This window comes from Geotrypetes seraphini, chromosome 4, assembly GCF_902459505.1.
Source record: "Geotrypetes seraphini chromosome 4, aGeoSer1.1, whole genome shotgun sequence".
Classification (NCBI taxonomy): domain Eukaryota; kingdom Metazoa; phylum Chordata; class Amphibia; order Gymnophiona; family Dermophiidae; genus Geotrypetes; species Geotrypetes seraphini.
Window position 1 is genome coordinate 288,236,875 of NC_047087.1, and position 19,257 is coordinate 288,256,131.

The 19,257-nt window shown below is 47.4% G+C and overlaps 1 protein-coding gene across 2 annotated transcripts in view; it reads left to right on the forward strand.

Moving 5' to 3' along the window:
- The window catches only part of OGA (O-GlcNAcase), a 247,621-nt gene that overhangs the window by 12,255 nt on the left and 216,109 nt on the right, over positions 1–19,257 (forward strand). For both annotated transcript variants that reach the window (XM_033940315.1, XM_033940316.1), the window contains one exon: positions 10,942–11,039. In XM_033940315.1, coding sequence (XP_033796206.1) covers positions 10,942–11,039 — 98 coding nt within the window. Of the gene's footprint in view, positions 1–10,941; positions 11,040–19,257 lie in introns of those variants that run through there.

Sequence of the window (19,257 nt, forward strand, 5' to 3'; positions counted from 1 at the left end):
CTTCCCCTTTGACTTCAGTTCTGGATTATTTGCTTCATTTATCTCAGTCTGGTCTTCAATCTACCTCTATTAGAGTTCATCTTAGTGCCATTGCTGCTTTTCATCAACCTTTGGATGGGAAACCCCTCTCGGCACATCCTCTGGTTGCTCGTTTTATGAAGGGACTTTTTAATCTCCATCCACCAGTTAAACCGCCTCCTGTTGTTTGGGATCTTAATGTTGTTCTGGCTCAACTGATGAAACCTCCGTTTGAGCCTATTGACTTATCGCATTTTAAATATCTTACTTGGAAGGTTGTTTTCTTGATTGCCCTCACTTCGGCTCGTCGAGTCAGTGAGTTGCAAGCTTTAGTCTCGGACCCGCCTTTCACAGTTTTTCACCATGATAAGGTAGTTCTACTTACACATCCAAAATTCTTACCTAAAGTAGTGTCTGATTTTCATATCAATCAATCAATCTATTGTGTTACCAGTATTTTTTCCTAAGCCGCACTCTCACCCTGGTGAGGCGTCTCTACATACTTTGGACTGTAAACGTGCGTTGGCGTTTTATCTTCAACGACTCAACCTCACAGGACATCTCCTCAACTTTTCCTTTCTTTTGATCCAAATAGGTTGAGATGTCCTGTCTCGAAGCGTACCATCTCCAACTGGATGGCTGCTTGCATTTCTTTCTGCTATGCTCAGGCTGGTCTTCCTCTACAAGGTCGAGTGACGGGACACAAAGTTAGAGCTATGGCGGCTTCTGTTGCTTTCCTCAGATCAACTCCTATTGAGGAAATTTGCAAAGCTGCCACTTGGTCCTCGGTTCACACTTACCTCTCATTACTGTCTGGATACTTTATCCAGGAGGGATGGCCATTTTGGCCAATCTGTTTTGCAAAATCTTTTTTCGTAAATTGCCAACTTCCCTCCTCCCTTTTTTACTTAGCTTGGAGGTCACCCATGTGTGGGAATATGCTGCCTGCTTGTCCTGGGATAAAGCACAGTTACTTACCGTAACGGGTGTTATCCAGGGACAGCAGGCAGATATTCCCACAACCCACCCACCTCCCCTGGTTGGCTTCTTAGCTTGGTATCTGAACTGAGGATCCTCACAGGAGATGCGCCTCCTAGTTCGGGCGGGAAGGCACGCACGCATGCGCGATGCAGCACTCGAAAGTTCGAGATCTTCAAGCAAGTTTGCTTTTGAGGCTGACCGCTGTGGGGCTCCATTGCTGACGTCACCCATGTGTGGGAATATCTGCCTGCTGTCCCTGGATAACACCCGTTACGGTAAGTAACTGTGCTTTTCTGCTATTCTAATTGCAGCAGGAATTATGAGACTTTTAGCAATGGTGTGAGGTTTCTTTGCTTTTGCCACCATGTGTGCAATTTCAAAGGATGCTTAGAGAGCCTGGCTAGATATTGTGGAATAAGACTTCATAGCAGTACTTGCCTTTGTCATGCTTTCCCATTTTCTCTTAAAGAAATGGACTAATTTGTTCGTTACTTCAGGATGTTTAGTAGAGAGGTGTTAATTCAGTAGAGAAGGCTTCATTGAATGGTTCGATAATATTTCACCATATATCACACACAGAGGTAATGGAGGAATGTTCTGGTTTGAGGCAAATCCATATGATAAGTACATTTCATCATATTTTCTCTTTTTTGGTGGCAGTGACACATTTAAGTGCTCATGATCACAGCTTTTTGCTGTTCTGGATGAAGATGGCTCATCTGACCCTTCAAGATGCCCGTTACTCTGACAGCCTTCTCCGGCAGCAGAGGAACTTTCTTTTAGCACAAAATGATCCATTGAAACTCCTAATAAAGGGGAGGGGAATGCTAATTAAACTTTTCATGCAACATTAGATCCATAAAAAGTACTTGTACTTATTAGTCACTATGGGCAAGTCCTCTCACACACATCCCCTCTCCCTTCTAGTAGTCTGACATATCCCCTCCCTTCCTCTTTTCTGGCCCCCCTCCCAGCCAGTATTACTCCCTCTTTTTTCCCTCTACCAATCCAACACTTGCATGCTTCCTCTCCTCTGGACCTCATTCCCTTCCCCAACTAACATCCAGGATGCATCTCTCCCACCCCCTCTACTGCCAGATCCAACCGATTCCAAAGAGAGAGGCCATTGTAACACACAGCTTTGTTTCTAGTAGTAAGTCAATTATTATCTAACCTCAAATGGTCACAAAAGATCATGTCCCCCTTACTTGTTTGAACTGCACTCACTCCTTCAGTCCTCAGCCACTAGCAGCACTCCCTGCAATGAATGGCGCAGGCAGCAACCTACATGTCAACTCTGACGTCGGAGAGAAGGCTTCTGGGTCAGCCACTTACATGCAGTGCCTGAATCGCAGAGATAATTCGATGTGGCTGGAGCGGAGCAGGAGCGCGAGATCCCAGGCGGTAGCGGACACCGCCTCTATGGGTGGGTGGGAATTGGCGGCCAGACCACGTACCCCCCTAGGGTACGCATATCGCATGATGAGAAATACTGGTGTAAACAAAACAAAAGAGACTTTTCCTTTTGTTAGTCCTATCTCACGTTTGCCAACACCAGCTCTGGCAAAATACACATTTCAAATCTGACATATTGTAATCACAAAATAGAAAATATAAATTTTTCTGCCTTTTGTTTGGTCATCTTATTATTCAAATCATGCTGGTTCCAGGCTCTGATTTCTGTTTGTCTTCTGTTAGCTTGCTCACCAGGGTCTCCTGCCCATTTGACATTTTCTTTATTCCTTGTTTTCAACTTTCGTCTCTGTATCTTTCCTTCCACTGCCATATCTAACATTTCTGTTTCTTTCCAACTGTCTACCATCTCTCTCTCGCTGTCCCTGCCTTGTGCCCTGGGTCAAACCTCTCCATTCTCCTCTATGCAGCCTCTCTCCCTTCCATTATAATGTGCAACATTTTTCTTTCTCCCCATGTGCCATCGCTCCCTGCCCTCCACCCTATGTCCAACATTTTTCTCTCTCTCTCTCTCTCTTATCCATGCATGTCTCCCCTCTAACATATGCAAGATTTCTCCCTCTCACTCCTTTCTACCTGTTTACTCCTGGCAGAATTCTCTGCAAAAAATCCAAAATTCTGTGCACAACCCCCCCCCCCTTTACTAAACCGTGATAGCGATTATTAGCGCAGGGAGCCGCGCTGAATGCTCTGCACTGCTCCCGATGCTCATAGGAACTCTATGAGAATCGGGAGCAGCGCGGTGCATTCAGCACAACTACCTGTGCTAATAACCGCTATCGCGGTTTAGTAAAAAGGGGGGAAATTAGCAAATTCTGCAAGTATATTTGTCAATTTAAACAATATTTTTGCTATTATCCATATTCCATTTAAAACATAGAAACATAGAAGATGACGGCAGATAAGGGCCATAGCCCATCAGGTCTGCCCACTCTACTGACCCTCCCCCAAGTCTACTATCCTAGGGATCCCACTCCTGGTGACAGGTTCCCTTGGCTTAACCCTCTAAGGGATCCCACATGGGCATCCCATTTGCTCTTAAATTCTTGCACGCTGTTTGCCTCGATCACCTGCACCGTGAGCTCGTTCCAAGGATCAACCACTCTCGGTGAAGAAATATTTCCTGGTGTCGCCATGAAATTTCCCGCCCCTGAGTTTGAGCGGATGCCCTCTTGTGGTTGAGGGTCTTTTGAGAAAGAGAATCTCTTCTTCCATCTCGATACAGCTGGTAATATACTTAAATGTCTCGATCATGTCTCCTCTCTCCCTATGTTTCTCGAGTGAGTACAGCCGCATATTTTTCAGCCTTTCCTCGTACGATAGATCCTTGAGCCCCAAGACCATCCTGGTGGCCATCCGTTGCACCGACTCTACTCTCAGCACATCTTTTCGATAGTGTGGCCTCCAGAATTGCACACAGTATTCCAAATGAGGCCTCACCATGGTTCTGGATAATGGCATTATGACTTCAGGCTTCCGGCTGACGAAACTCCTGCGGATGCAACCTAACAACTGTCTTGCCTTAGATGAAGCCTTCTTCACATGATCAGCAGTTTTCATGTCTGCGCTGATGATCACTCCCAAGTCTCGTTCTGTTGACGTTCTAGCTAAGGTCTCACCATTCAAGGTGTAAGTTCTGCACGAATTTCTGCTGTCGAGATGCATGATCTTGCATTTCTTAGCATTGAAGCAAAGCTGCCAGGTCGAGGACCAAAGCTCCAACAAATGTAGGTCCTGTGTCATATTATCGGGTGAATTGCCATCTCTCACTATATTGCATAGTTTGCCGTCATCAGCGAATAACGTTACCTTACCTTGAAGCCCCTGAGTTAGGTCACCTATGAATATGTTGAAAAGGAGCGGGCCCAAGACTGAGCCCTGCGATACTCCACTGGTCACCTCCGATGTTTTAGATAGGGTACCGTTAACTACCACCCTCTGAAGTCTGCCACTCAGCCAGTCATTGACCCATGTAGTTAGTGTTTCTCCCAGCCCCATTGATTTCATCTTGCTCAACAGCCTGCGATGCGGGACACTATCGAAAGCTTTGCTGAAGTCTAGGTATACGACGTCCACGGATTCTCCCAAGTCTAACAGTTAAAATAAAATGTTTTTCTCCTACCTTTGTTGTCTGGATGTTGGCTGCCCGAAGATTTTAAAATTTCGGTGGTAGGTGGGATAGTTGGGACTCAAGGAGTTTTCTGGAGAGGGTTTTACTACAGTAGTGTCAGGTGCACAGTCACTGCGGGCCGCGTAAAATGGCCAGGCGGGCCTTGTGTTTGACACATGTGGGTTAGGATTTCTGCCTGTAGGGGTGAGTCCTGCTTCATCTAATGGTATGATGCCTCGGATTTAGGTCAAGCAAGTCATGAACCATCTTTGCTGCCCTGAAGCAATCTGGATGTGTTTACAACAACTGTGTGTGTACAGTCGAGGGCATTTTAACATCTTTTTATGTCCATGCCTATGTGAACATGGAGGAGTGTTACTTTCTCATCGCTAGTTATAAACTGTGCTTTGTGCTCTTATCTGTGACCCGTCTTGCTGACTATCAAGGCCTTTGCACAAGAAGAACACTATTCATTTCCTGCTGTTCTGCATTGATTGGTCCTCGAGGGTCACCTGACACAGACTAAGGTGCTTTTCTGGATTTGACAATTTTGGGGATTGAGGGAGCTCAGACCTACAATTGTACTCTTCTTAATACTGCAGCATTCTTACAGTAAGAACTGATAAGAAGAACTTCTCTTTTGTGACCTTGCTCTTAGCTGAGAGTAAAAGAAGCAGAACTGTTCTTTCGGACATAACTGAACTTTCTCTGGTTTGCATCACAAAGAAGGACTGGCAATTATATATTTTGGTTGTACCTGTGGTAAACGACCTTGTGCAACCGCAAGACTTCATCAGGGTCACTGTCAGCTCGTTGCCTGGCCAAGATTATTCCTCTGTCTGGATCCACGGACTGTGGCTACATCCAAGGGTGAGGCAGGAATTATCTTTTTCAGTTTTGCTGGATTAGATAGAATCTTGTTTTGTATGGATCAGGTGCGTTTTGATCCTTGGTGCTAAGCTATCATAAGTTTTGCTGCTATACTTACCAGGAATCAGTATTGTAAGGAATTATATATTGTGTGATGTGATAATTAGTCATATTTACTAATTACTTAGTGATTTATGTGCTAGTTGTGGGCTCACGACGCTCAAATAAGCACAAAATCTCTAATTAATGAACTTATCAATATTTTAGTTGCCACCTTAAATCTGTCCAATATCTACCATCACCATGTTCCTCAGAATGCCACACAAATCTGTAAATATCTAGTGTGGTAGTCATCCTCATAGGAACTTATATACGGTGAACTTTTCTACTTGATGAGATAATATATTCACTTGGACATTCTTGTATTGATTGTGTCGATTTATAATAAAGTGCCAGTGCTTAATTATAAATAAATAGCCTTAACTTCATAATAAACTTATTAAAGTGCCACTTAGCTTAGAACAGTTCTGCCTCAATCCCCACTGACGCATTTCATTCTTCCTCAGGGTTTGGTGTGTTTTTGGGTTTTTTTTGGTAGATATTGGACAGATTTAAGGTGGCAACTAAAATATTGATAAGTTCACTAGTTGTATGCTGACATTTACATACACACACACACTATAGATAGATAGATAGAAAGATATTGTGAATCAGTATTAGTTTTGTTATTTGCTGCTGGCGATTTGAATATATCTTTATAATAAAATCAGCTTCCTGTTTACTCTTGTAAGAAGGCATTAAGCTGAAGCTGGTTTGCAATAGGTGTATTTCCCCTAGACATGAGATGTTTACCGTATTTTCGCGGATATAACGCGCACCATTGTAAAACGCGCACAGGGGTATAGCGCGCAGAAATCACGATGATATGTACAAAAACTTTTCTATACCGCGCTCAGGCATATAACGCGCATGCTGCCCGACTCTCCTCTGGCCACCCCGACTCTCCTTTCGCTCTCCCCGACTCTCATCTGGTTGCCCCGACTCACCCTGACTTTCGGTGCACTGCCCCGACTCTCCTCTGGTTGCCCCGACTCACCCTGACTTTCGGTGCACTGCCCCGACTCTCCTCTGGTTGCCCCGACTCACCCTGACTTTCGGTGCACTGCCCCGACTCTCCTCTGGTTGCCCCGACTCACCGTTCACCCGCCCTGACTTTCGGTGCACTGCCCCGCCTCTCCGTGCCTGTCCCCCTTGAAGTCCTGTCCCCCCTTGAAGGTCTGCCTGTCCCCCCTTGAAGGTCTGCCTGTCCCCCCTTGAAGTCCTGTCCCCATCCTGAAAGCCTGATGCCCCCCCTCGACGTCCGATTCTTCTCCCCCCTCGGCAGGACCACTCGCACCCCCACCCCGAAGGACCGCCGACTCCCCGACAATATTGGGCCAGGAGGGAGCCCAAATCCTCCTGGCCACGGCGACCCCCTAACCCCACCCCGCACTACATTACGGGCAGGAGGGATCCCAGGCCCTCCTGCCCTCGACGCAAACCCCCTCCCCCCAACGACCGCCCCCCCCAAGAACCTCCGCCCGTCCCCCAGCCGACCCGCGACCCCCCTGGCCGACCCCCACGACACCCCCACCCGCCTTCCCCGTACTTTGTGTAGTTGGGCCAGAAGGGAGCCCAAACCCTCCTGGCCACGGCGACCCCCTAACCCCACCCCGCACTACATTACGGGCAGGAGGGATCCCAGGCCCTCCTGCCCTCGACGCAAACCCCCCTCCCTCCAACGACCGCCCCCCCCCAAGAACCTCCGACCGTCCCGCGACCCCCCTGGCCGACCCCCCCACCCCCCTTCCCCGTACCTTTGGAAGTTGGCCGGACAGACGGGAGCCAAACCCGCCTGTCCGGCAGGCAGCCAACGAAGGAATGAGGCCGGATTGGCCCATCCGTCCTAAAGCTCCGCCTACTGGTGGGGCCTAAGGCGCGTGGGCCAATCAGAATAGGCCCTGGAGCCTTAGGTCCCACCTGGGGGCGCGGCCTGAGACACATGGTCGGGTTTGGCCCATGTGCCTCAGGCCGCGCCCCCAGGTGGGACCTAAGGCTCCAGGGCCTATTCTGATTGGCCCACGCGCCTTAGGCCCCACCAGTAGGCGGAGCTTTAGGACGGATGGGCCAATCCGGCCTCATTCCTTCGTTGGCTGCCTGCCGGACAGGCGGGTTTGGCTCCCGTCTGTCCGGCCAACTTCCAAAGGTACGGGGAAGGGGGGTGGGGGGGTCGGCCAGGGGGGTCGTGGGTCGGTCGGAGGTTCTTGGGGGGGGCGGTCGTTGGAGGGAGGGGGGTTTGCGTCGAGGGCAGGAGGGCCTGGGATCCCTCCTGCCCGTAATGTAGTGCGGGGTGGGGTTAGGGGGTCGCCGTGGCCAGGAGGGTTTGGGCTCCCTTCTGGCCCAACTACACAAAGTACGGGGAAGGCGGGTGGGGGTGTCGTGGGGGTCGGCCAGGGGGGTCGCGGGTCGGCTGGGGGACGGGCGGAGGTTCTTGGGGGGGGCGGTCGTTGGGGGGAGGGGGTTTGCGTCGAGGGCAGGAGGGCCTGGGATCCCTCCTGCCCGTAATGTAGTGCGGGGTGGGGTTAGGGGGTCGCCGTGGCCAGGAGGGTTTGGGCTCCCTCCTGGCCCGATATTGTTGGGGAGTCGGCGGTCCTTCGGGGTGAGGGTGCGAGTGGTCCTGCCGGGGGGGGGGGGATGTATCGGACGTCGGGGAGTCGGCCGGGCAAGAGGGCTTGGGCTCCCTCTTGCTCCGATCGTGGATGCGGGTGCGGGTGGGAGCGCGTGCGAGCGGTCGTTCGGGGTGGGGGTGCGAGCGGTCCTGCTGGGGGGGTGAATCGGGCGTCGGGCGGGGTGGGAACTATGTTTAAAAACTTTTGTATACCGCGCTCAGGCATATAACGCGCGAGGGGTATGCGCGGTACGTAAAATCACGTATAACGCGCGCGTTATATCCGCGAAAATACGGTAATTGTTTTATTACACCATAAATACTCCTACATGCCTTTCCCCCAGGCTGCTGCTTCTACCAGCAACTTATCAAGAGGGAATTTCATTGCAGGGAATCTCTCTCCAGTCTTGCACCAGAGTTTCCCCCTGGCATTTTACAGTATAAAACTAGCTCTGCTGTGTGTACAGTCGGGGTTAGTACAAGAGGTACAGTAGTGCTCATGGCAGGTTTTGTCATTGTCCTCTAAATATTGGCACCCTCTTTCCTTACCACACTTAGGGGCTTATTTTCAAGCCACTTAAACTTACATTGTACTCTATGGAACTTTGTAACTTAGTAGTCTAAATGATTTGAAAAAAATGCCTCTATATTACATTACATTACATTAGTGATTTTTATTCCGCTTGTGCCTTGCGGTTCTAAGCGGATTACAAATAAGAAGATATCTGGACATTACCCCAAGAATTATTTAACAGTGATTCATGTACATTCCAAGATATAGTTGATCCCATGGAATTATGTAGTAAAGATTCGAGTGCTTACAGGGTACAGTGAAGATTATATGTGTGAGGAAGGGCTTTCATATCCTCTGCATTTAGATTTCTGAGCTTAACTGATTCAGGAGTGCTGTGTGTACTGAGATATTCTGTGTTGTGCTTTGAAGAATTTGTAGGAGGTAGTTCTTACAAAATAAGTTTGGAAATTGATACATAAGAAAGGTGAATTTTAACTCGGTGTGTCACATGTATAAAATGGAAAGAGCGCTTGCAGTTCAAAATGGATATTTTAATAAATTTAAGGATGTGTGGGTGCCATTAATAAGGTATTATAATGAACTAGTGTTTAAGCCCGTTAGATTAACGGGTACTAGATGTCTCCTGCTTTTGAACTTGGGCAGGGGCAGAGGCAGAGCCGGGGCGGGAGGGAGTGACGGTGGGAGAGCAATTTCAAAGCCTCAGCAGCGGCGGCTCCTTGACCAATCCGCGCTTACAACGTCCCCACACTTGCGGTCTGGCTGGCTCCCCCACCAAAGCCCTTTGCAGCGGCAGCCCCTCCCGCATCCGTCCCCACGTCCCAAGCCTCTCCGAAGACCGGCTCCCACGAAAATGGTACCCCTCTGTCCAAAGCCGTGGCAGCAGCCTCCCTCAAGACACATTTCAAATCTGACATATTGTAATCACAAAACAGAAAATAAAATTATTTTTCTTACCTTTTGTTGTCTGGTCATTATTCATATCATGTAGGGGTCCCAGGCTATGGTTGGCTTTTGATAACTCGCTTGCCAGGGCCCCTTCTTTCTTCTTCCCTCCCTCCATCCCGGCAGCTGAAGACAGGCACCCCAGTGGTCTGAGACAGGAGGGAGCAGTTAGGAGAGGGTCTGAGGGCAAAGAGGGGCCCAACAGCGCACAACTACCTTTTCTTCCCTCCCTCCATCAAGTGCAGTGCAGCTCCACCAATGTTAAAAGGAGCCGCGTCGAAATCGGAGGCCTGCCACTGCCGTAGCACATTCCCCTCTGCCTTGGTCCCGCTCCTTCTCTGACATATGGGACCGCGGCAAAGGGAACGTGTTACGGTGGCGGCAGGGCTCCAATTTCAAAGCAGCTCCTTTTAACATAGGCGGAGTTGAACTGAAGGGAAGGAACGGTGGGGCCGGGTGAGGAAGGCCGCCTGCTAGGTAGGGGGACAACAATGGCGCTTATGCTCAAGCCCCCGCCGCAGCTCCTCTCTCGATCCTGGTGCGGTTCGAGAGAGGAGTCGTGGCGGCGGCTTGAACATAAACGCGATTGTTGTCCCCCTACCTAGCCGCGAGGCTGCGGCGGGGTTTCCATGGCAACCCGATCGCGGATCTCAGTGTAGGGCCGGGTCTGGCGGCGCCGTGTAGGGCGGAGGCGGGACCTCAGCACTGTACCGCCGGGCGGCTCACGCCGCCGGCCCCCAGGAGCTCGAGGCCGGTTGCGGACATGCCTGGCATGGCATAGTGCAGGAGGAGTGATCGGTGGCGCGAGGTAGAGAGCAGGTGATGACAGTGATTGGTGGCGCAAGGTGGAGAGCAGGTGATGACGTAAAACGCGCGCATGCGCACTAAAAAAAACGGGACAGCTCAGGGAACACGTTTTTTTTAGTGCGCATGCGCGGCCTAGTATTTTATTATATTAGATAATCAGCATTTTTCCCTACTTACTTAAAATATATTGTTTTGTGGGTGGGGGTGGGTTTTGTGGTTTTCATTATCAAAGTGTAAAACAAATGATCTAAATTATTATATGATATATATTATATTTGAATATAAGTTTTGGGAGGGTGGAGTGGGATATAATCTTTTTCTTGAGAAATTGTAGAGTTTCAAGTGATGTTGTATATTAAATGATAATTTTATTGTACACTTGTTGAAAGAATTAAAATGAATAAAGATTTATAAAAAAATAGAAAGGTGAATTTAAGTATGTTCAATTTTTGAAGGATTTTGTTGAAAAATATCAACATTCTTGTTTTGTTTCATCAGGCTTCAGAAATGGGGGCTAAACACATACTTGTATGCACCAAAAGATGATTATAAGCACAGAATGTTCTGGAGAGAAATGTATTCTGTGGAGGAAGCTGGTAAGCATCTTATTTTCTTTTTATTCTTTCCACCATAATGAAAGTTGGAAACAATGATTTAAAAAAAGGAGGGTTAAGAATGTCTCTCTGGGTGAAAGCTTAACAGAATGGGATGATTGACAAGTGGGGAAACTTCAAAAAGACACATCCCAATTCAAAAATAGGATAAATCGGAGATGGGCTGAAAAATAAATAGTGACCCTCCCCTACTTCCCCCCCCCCCAAAAAAAAAAAAGGAGGACACAGCCCATTTATATGGAGAAAAACATTTCATAGGTAAACATAGCAGTTTACCTTAGGAAATTTGACCTTTTAAACTTTTTTGCCCCAGCCCCAAAAACTGTTTACCTGCATCTGTCGCACAATCCTCTGAAATCTGTCCCCTGTGTTCTAAAACTGTCCTTCCTGGTCCCCATAAACACAACTTTCAGTACAATAAGAATGATTTGCTGAACCTTAGGGTACTCTGTCCATTCTCACGAGCATACTGCAGAAAGGTATCAATTTCAGCTTTTGAAACCACTCCCTTCTCCTAGGAGTCTGCTGCTTCTTTAAGTTTCTCTTTCTGCAGACAAGTGTGAAAGATGTCTTCTGATCTGCTCGGTTTGTTTCTTTTTTATTTTGCAATAGTTTTGCCCTTTTTTTTTTTTTTTTCTCTCTACTTTCGGTCTTTTTCAAGAAATCGGAGATCCCTTTTGATAAGGGTCTACTCTGCCTGTATGGAGAGGAGCAGATTTTAAATCTGTAGCTGGCAGGTATATCCTTCAGGGACCTGTTTCAGCCAGCCTGTTGAAGATTAGTGGAGCTCGGGGTCCGTTCCCCTGGTATTTGCTCACCCCACTGACTTGGTCAAGGACTGGAGCGCAGACTATTTAGGCACTAATAGCATTCCTTCAGGGTGCTAACTGTGCTGGCTGTGTTTCGTCTCCCCCCCCTCTTTTTTTCATGAGACATCTAGGGGGGTTGAGGGTCGGTCCATGGAGGTTCGACCAGCAGCTCGAAAATCCCAGCGAAGTTTTTGAGTTATTGAAGCAGAGGGCCTCTCCTAGAACAGCTGCACCTGAGAGGAGCTGGAGCAGGCAGCAGGTGATAGAGGCTGAGTACAGTGCTTTTAATAATGGTGGTTGCAGCTCAAAGAAAAGTCTTGTAACTAAAAATGTTTGTGCTTGTAACTAAGGAGGCATAGCCCCTGACAAATCTAGAAGTGAAATGGTTGAGCAGCCGTCGGATGCAAAGATAAATGCCTTTCCTTTACAGCACTATAGAGCACTTTTACAGCATTGTTTGCATTTTATAATTTATGCAGAGCCTGTTGAAAATTGACAAAAAGATTTATTGCACATGCTATTTGCTAAGACCAATGATGAAAACACCAACCCAGTAAGGGCACGAATAGAATTAGAAGTAGTGCCCTTGGGTGTTTGAGTTCTAGCAAGAAATCCACTTATGGTAGATTTGTCCTCATTATTTAAAATATGCAATGTCACATCAGTAACAACTATAGAAAAATAGACAAATATAGTACAAAATATAGACAGCAGATATAAATTCTCAAAACTGACACATTTTGATCACTAATTTGAAAATAAAATCATTTTTCCTACCTTTGTTGACTGCTGATTTCATGAGTCTCTGGTTGCACTTCCTTCTGACTGTGCATCTAATATTTCTTTTTTTCTGTCTGCCTCTTGCATGCTTCCTCTCCTCCAGACCTCATTTGATTCCTCAACTTTTCTTCCTCTCTCCTCCACCCCTATTGGCAACAAGTCTCCCTCTCTCTCTCTCACTGTCCATCTGTCTTGAGAGATCCAGGCATCTCTCCCAACCCTTCTACTGCCACATCCAACATTTCTCTCCCTCTCATCCCCCAGATCATGTGCAGTATTTTTCACCACTGCCCACCAGCCTCGTGCCCATTTCTTCTATCACCCCTCTCCAACACCATGCCACCTCTTCCTCCATCGCTATGTCCAACATTCCTCCCCTTCAATCTGTCCCTTTGGTCCGTCTCCACCACCATATTCAACATTTCTCCCTCACATCCTTCTATTCCCCATGCATATTCATTCTCTCACTCTCTCTCTCACCCTCCCCCTCCCCCTCACTCTCCCCTTTCTTCCTTTCCCCATGTGAACCATCTCACATGCATGCCCAACAATTCTCCCTTTCTATTCCTTCCCCCCCTCTCCATTCTGTTTCGAGTTCATGCCCCCTCACTGCCTTCCAGCCTTTGTCCCCAAATTAAGTTGCACCTTCAGAGATCCCTGTCCACACACACCCGCCCTTCCTCCCCTGAAGCTGACATAAGAACACAAGAATTGCTGCTGCTGTGATCCATCCTGCTCAGCAGATCACTCACGCGGCGGCCCCCAGGTCAAAGACCAGTACTCTAAATGAGTCCAGCCTCACCTGCATACGTCCCAATTTAGTAGGAACTTGTCCAGCTTAGTCTTTAAACCCTGGAGGGTGTTTCCCCCTACAACAGACTCCGGAAGAGCGTTCCAGATCTCCACCACTCTCTGGGTGAAGAAGAACTTCCTTATGTTTGTACGGACTCTTATCTCCTTTCAACTTTTAGAGAGTGCCCTCGTGTTCTCTCTACCTTGGAGATTGTGACCCGTCCACAGGCGCCGCTGGGGGATCCCTGCCTGCTCCCCTGAAGCTGACCCTTCCACAGAAGTTGCCGGGGATCCCTATCCGCTTGCCTGTCTGTCTGCCCGCCCGCTGCACCACCCTCCAACCCCGAAGCCATCCCTGTTACTTTGTCAGAGCCATACTTGTTCCATCCTCTCCCAGCAGCGTGCGGCCATTCACATGCTGCATATGGCTGGCCCATAATTCTTCCCTCTGACGTCAATTCTGACATCTGAGAGAAGGTTTCGGGTCAGCTACGCAGCATGTGAATCGCTGCCTACGTCCCTGCACGGAGTGCTGCTGGGGAGGAGGGAGCCAGTCCAACTTCAATGAAGTAACAGGGTTGGCTTCAGGAGTGGTGAGACAAGACATAGGAGGGATCCCCGAAGCGGTTTCAGTGGTGGGCAGGGAAGGATCCCTGGCAGCCAGGCCGCATACCCCCAACAAGCAGCCCGCATACCCCCAAGAATACGCATACTGCGTGTTGAGAAACACTGTCCTAGAAGATCCGGGTCACTTTGGTCTTACTGCATGGCTCTTGAACATGCAGCGCTAGTCAAGAAAGAATATTCAGAAGTGGTCCTTGCCATCCTATTGAGGGCCAAAAAAACCATCCAGTTTTGTCCAGTCTTGCTTTATTCCTGGACAAGTGGGTTATGCATCTCTAGTCATGAGACTTGTTGTAGGAAGCCTCATTTTATATAATTTTTTCAGACCCTCCCCAGGTATTCAGTTGCTTTCCTACAAGTGAGACAGTAGGAGTAGTCTCTTTTTTTTTTGTTTGTTTTTGTTTTCTTTTTTCACGCTTTGTACCCTCTTGCTGCAGAGATTCCCAGTGGGGACAGCTCTGGCTGTGGGAGATCACAGACTTTGAGGAAAAGTCTGTTTCCAGGTGGATGGCTGCATGGCAGTGCACCATCTGGACAGCCTGCACTTTCAAGATCGGGGCTCAGGGACTGTTCCCTTGGGAGCTAGCTCACTCCAGGTTTGTCCGCTAGGCTGCATAGAGGTGTGTCCAAGATTTGGGCTGACTGTGTTCCTCCGCCAAGTTGTGTGCGCAGCGTGTTTGTGGGTGGTGGAGTTTCTTGGCCTTGGAACTCGGGCCAGAGGGGCAGTCAGAAGGCCAAGGCTTATTGATGCAAAGGATCTCCCTGTAAGCTGTTTTAGCTTCCTTTGCCGCATCTTCCAGCACAGTGAGTACAGGACTGACAGCTTGTTCCAGTGAATTTTTTTTTTTTTTTTTTTTTTGAGGGGGGGGGAGGGGGTGGAGTTCTTCAAAAATTAGTTTGTTAGCCCTAATCCCTCCCCACTAAAATCCTAAATTTGCCATGTTTTGGGGGTTCCTGTGTTTTTCCTGGACTCATTTTTTCAGTAAATTACACTTGCGGTGGCCATCTTGGATTTTTCCAATTTGAATTTAAAGTTATTTTTTGTTTCTACAAGCTTCGTTTTTGCAAGAAAACCATTTAGATGGACTCCTAGGGCAGGATACTTCAGATTCATGCTCTTTTTGTGGTGGGTGGCTGTCTGTTAAGTGGCCATGTTCCATGTGCGGTGCGGGAGGCGGTGAAATATCATCGGCCCGAATGCCCTCAACCCCTGAAGGGGGGTCCTGTTGCTCTCTCCAGTCGGGGCAACCCAAAAAGTTGAAAGCGGGCCCTGTAGACAGAGTCCTTGTGGCCCCAGTGAAAATGCAGCTGCAATTTGGCGTCTTAAGGTGTGCAAATCCTCCAAATGTTCTAAGAGGGTTTCCCAGGTGGCGGCTGCCGCCTCGGATAACTGGTTTTCTCTGGAATTTATTAACATGCTGTATCAGGCTTATTTGGCCAAGAAAAAGGTGCCTTCTTTGGCATCCTCACTGACTATTACGAGTCCACTTCTATTGGACTTACTTGTTTTTAACCCCACTCTTTTGTTTATACCTTTAATATCTTACTTTTCTTTCATCATTGTAGTTCTCCCCTTCTTTTCCATTCGTACCCGTTTATCCAGTCGTGTATTCATTGTTTTTATCTAATCATGTATGTTTATTTTGTTAAAGTTATGTTAAATTATATTATCTGTTTCTGCCCTATTTTAAAATGTATAACCACCTTGAAATAAATGATAAGGTGGTATATCAAAATTTTATTAAACTTGAAACTATGGGGGTTCCTCCTTTCCAGGACAGGGGTTTGAGTCCAGTCTCTCCAAGTTCTCCAAGGTTGTTTTGCCGGTTGATGACACGTACGACCAGGATGACCTGACCATATCTTTCCTTATGCAGGCTGATACACCACTGTGGGATTGTTGCAGCGCTCGCAGACCTCCTAGGATCTGGATTTGGGTGAGGTCCCGTATCTGGGTGAAGACCCAACAGTGCGGAGACATTTCAAGTCCGCAGCTTTGGTCAATTTGATCTCTGAATCCCTCTAGGAGTTGAAGTTGGAGGTTGGGCAGTCAGCTGCTTTTTGGTGATTTTAATTTGCCAGATGCTGACTGGAATGTTCCATCTACGGAATCGGAAAGAAGTAGGGAGATTATGGATGCCTTTCAAGAGGCTCTGCTCAGACAAATGGTGACGGAACCCACGAGGGAAAAAACGATACTGGATCTTGTACTCACAAATGGGGAGAGTTATCTCTAATGTTCAAGTGGATGCCCACCTGGGAAGTAATGATCATCAAACGGGGAAAGTAGCCACACAAAACTCAAAGTCCTAGATTTCAAACATACAGACTTTAGTAAAATGGGAGAGTACCTGAAGGAAAAACTGTTAGGAATGGAGGACATAAGAGAAGTGGAAAATCAGTGGTCTAAATTGAAAGGAGCAATAAAAATGGCTACTGGCATTGGGTGGACGGCTCATTCAGGTATTTGGGTGTGCAGCTCACGAGCTGTGTGGGACTGCCCTATTGTATTAACGTTGATGCTTTGTTGGCCACTACGAATAGTAGTTTCGAGCAGTGGTGTCTCTGCCTCTTTCCTTCTATGGTAGGGTTCAGTTGTATAAGATGGTTGTTTTCCCCCGCTGGCTCTATTTCCTCCAGCTACTGCCCCTTTGTCTTCGGCGCCTGGATCTTCAACAGCTTCATAGGCAGTTGACCCACTTCCTTTGGCAGGGTAAGAAGTCTCAAATCTCGCTCACTTACTTGTTTGGCCTGGGGAGATGTGGCGGCTTGGGACTTCCGGATATAGGCCTGTTTAACTTGGCTTGCCTGCTTCGTTTTCTGGGTAACTGGTGTTTACGGTGTGATGATTATCTTTCTCGGGACTTCGAAGCTGCTCTTTTTCATCCTTGGCATTTGTGTTTTTTTTATCCCGCTCACCCTTTACACCCTGCACTTCGGTCTAATGTTCTTCGGTCTTGGCGCTTTTGCTGGAAGGCCTTGGTCGGATTGCTAGGGGGGGACCCTCAGGTTTCGGATCAGTTGTCTATTCGGGGTAATCCGCAATTCCTTCCTGGCAACGATAATCCCATCTTTGCGAGATGGTCTGGAGAGGGTTTACTTCTTCTTGAACATTTATTGGACGCTGAGGGTGCTATGAAATCTTGGGGAGCTCTTCCCATGCTCCATTCCTTGGGGGTGGGTAGTTTGTTTGCCTATAAACAAATTCATCATTATGTGGAGTCTTTGGCTTGCCCAGGCCTCCGTTTTTGTTTTGACACCAATTTCGTCTCTTTCTTTGCCCAGTTTCATGATAGTGGCCTGACAAGTGTCTGTGTTGCATGGCGCTTTACGATGTCTTTCTCCTCGGAAGTCTTATGCGGCTTTGGGGCATCGCTGGGGGAGAGATCTGGGCATACCTGTCGAGTCCTTGAATTTCCCTTCTCTTATTAATCGTATTTCCTCTATTTCTATTAGCACCGAACTGAGGGAATGCTAATTTCGAGTGGTCTATCGAGCATATTTTTCCCAAGAGTGGGTGCACAAAGCCTGGGGTATTTCTTCCCCGACCTGCCCTAAATGTCAACAGGGATGCAATTCATTTATTAATGCATTTTGGGGGTGCCCTCGTGTGAAAGGGGTTTGTTTTTTTAAGGGCTATACTCCACTATCTGGAAAGGCTTTTTGGCCAATCTCTTCTGATGTTGCCGGTGGGCTTGCTTCTGGATCGATATGAATCTTTGAGGGTGTCTGCTCGGGGACATCGGATGTTGATCCGGAAGGCTGCTGTTATAGGTAAGAAGATCATACTTAGTGTCTGGATGCAAGCGACCGCATCTGCTTATTGGGCTTGGAGGAATCGCTTTCATAATTTGATGCTCTTGGAGCAACGCCATGCCCGCTTGTCGTTCAAGCGGAAAAAAGTCTTTTTGCAGATCTGGGACTCCTATATTCAATCGCTTTCCCCTAGGGCCAGAAGTCTGGTCTTAAACTCGTTTTAGCTGATGATACCATATGTCCTCAGCTATTTCCCCGGATTGGCTGAGTGTGGATGGTTGGTATGGATGGTTGGGTGAGTGTTGTCTGTACGTAGGATGGTAGGGAGTGCAATTCTGTGGGGGGGTTGGGGTGGGGTTGTCCTCTTTTATGTTTGCTGAGCGGCATAAGAACACAGCTAGCTCAGCAGTCTCTCTGCTCTTTTTGGATCTTCGGGGTACCCGGGGTTGGGGGAGTGTTTGCATTTGGGAGTGGGGGTTTCTTTGACAAACCTGTTGTACTATTTGTATTCTCGATCTTGTTGAACCATTGTTTTGTTTTGTGTATTTACTGATTGTGCATCAATAAAACATGATTTACATTAAAAATGGCTACTGACCTTTATGTGAAGAAAAAAAATAAAAACAAGAGAAAAAGGAAACCGTTATGGTTCTCTAAACAAGTGGCGGAGAAAATAAAGGCAAAAGAGTTGGCGTTTGTGAAATATAAAAAAACTCAAGAAGAGGTATACAGAAAGGATTACCAGGTGATATTGAAAGAAGCCAAGAGAGAGATACGACTGGCACAAGCGGAAGAGCTTAAAATGTTAAAAAGGGAGACAAAAACTTTTTCAGATAGATTGGAGAAAGGAGGAAGATGAAAAATGGAATTGCAAGACTAAAAAATGCTATGAATCAACATGAGGAGAGTGATGAGGAAAAAGCAAACATGCTAAACAAATACTTCTGTTCTGTGTTCAGGGAAGAAAATCCTGGAGAAGGACCGAGATTGGCAAAGATATACACGAGAATAGAGTAGATACCGTACTGTTCATGGAAGAAAGTGTTTATGAACACTTTGAAAAATTGAAAATGGACAAAGAGAAGGGACCAGGCGGGATCCATCGCAGGATATTGAAGGAGCTCAGGGAAGTTCTGGCGGGTCTTATTAAAGATTTGTTTATCAAGTTTCTGGAGAAGGAGATGGTTCCTGAGGATTGGAGAAGAGCCAATTCACAAAAGTCAAACTACAGACCGGTAAGCGGGAAACTACAGACTGGTAAGCCTCACTTCGGCTATTGGAAAAATAATGGAAGCGTTGCTGAAAGAAAGGATAGTGAAATTTCTATAATGGGTTACAAGATCCGAGGCATCATGACTTTACTAAAGGTAAATCGTGCCTAATGAATCTGATTTAATTTTTTGATTGGGTGACCAGAGAATTGGACCAAGGACATATGC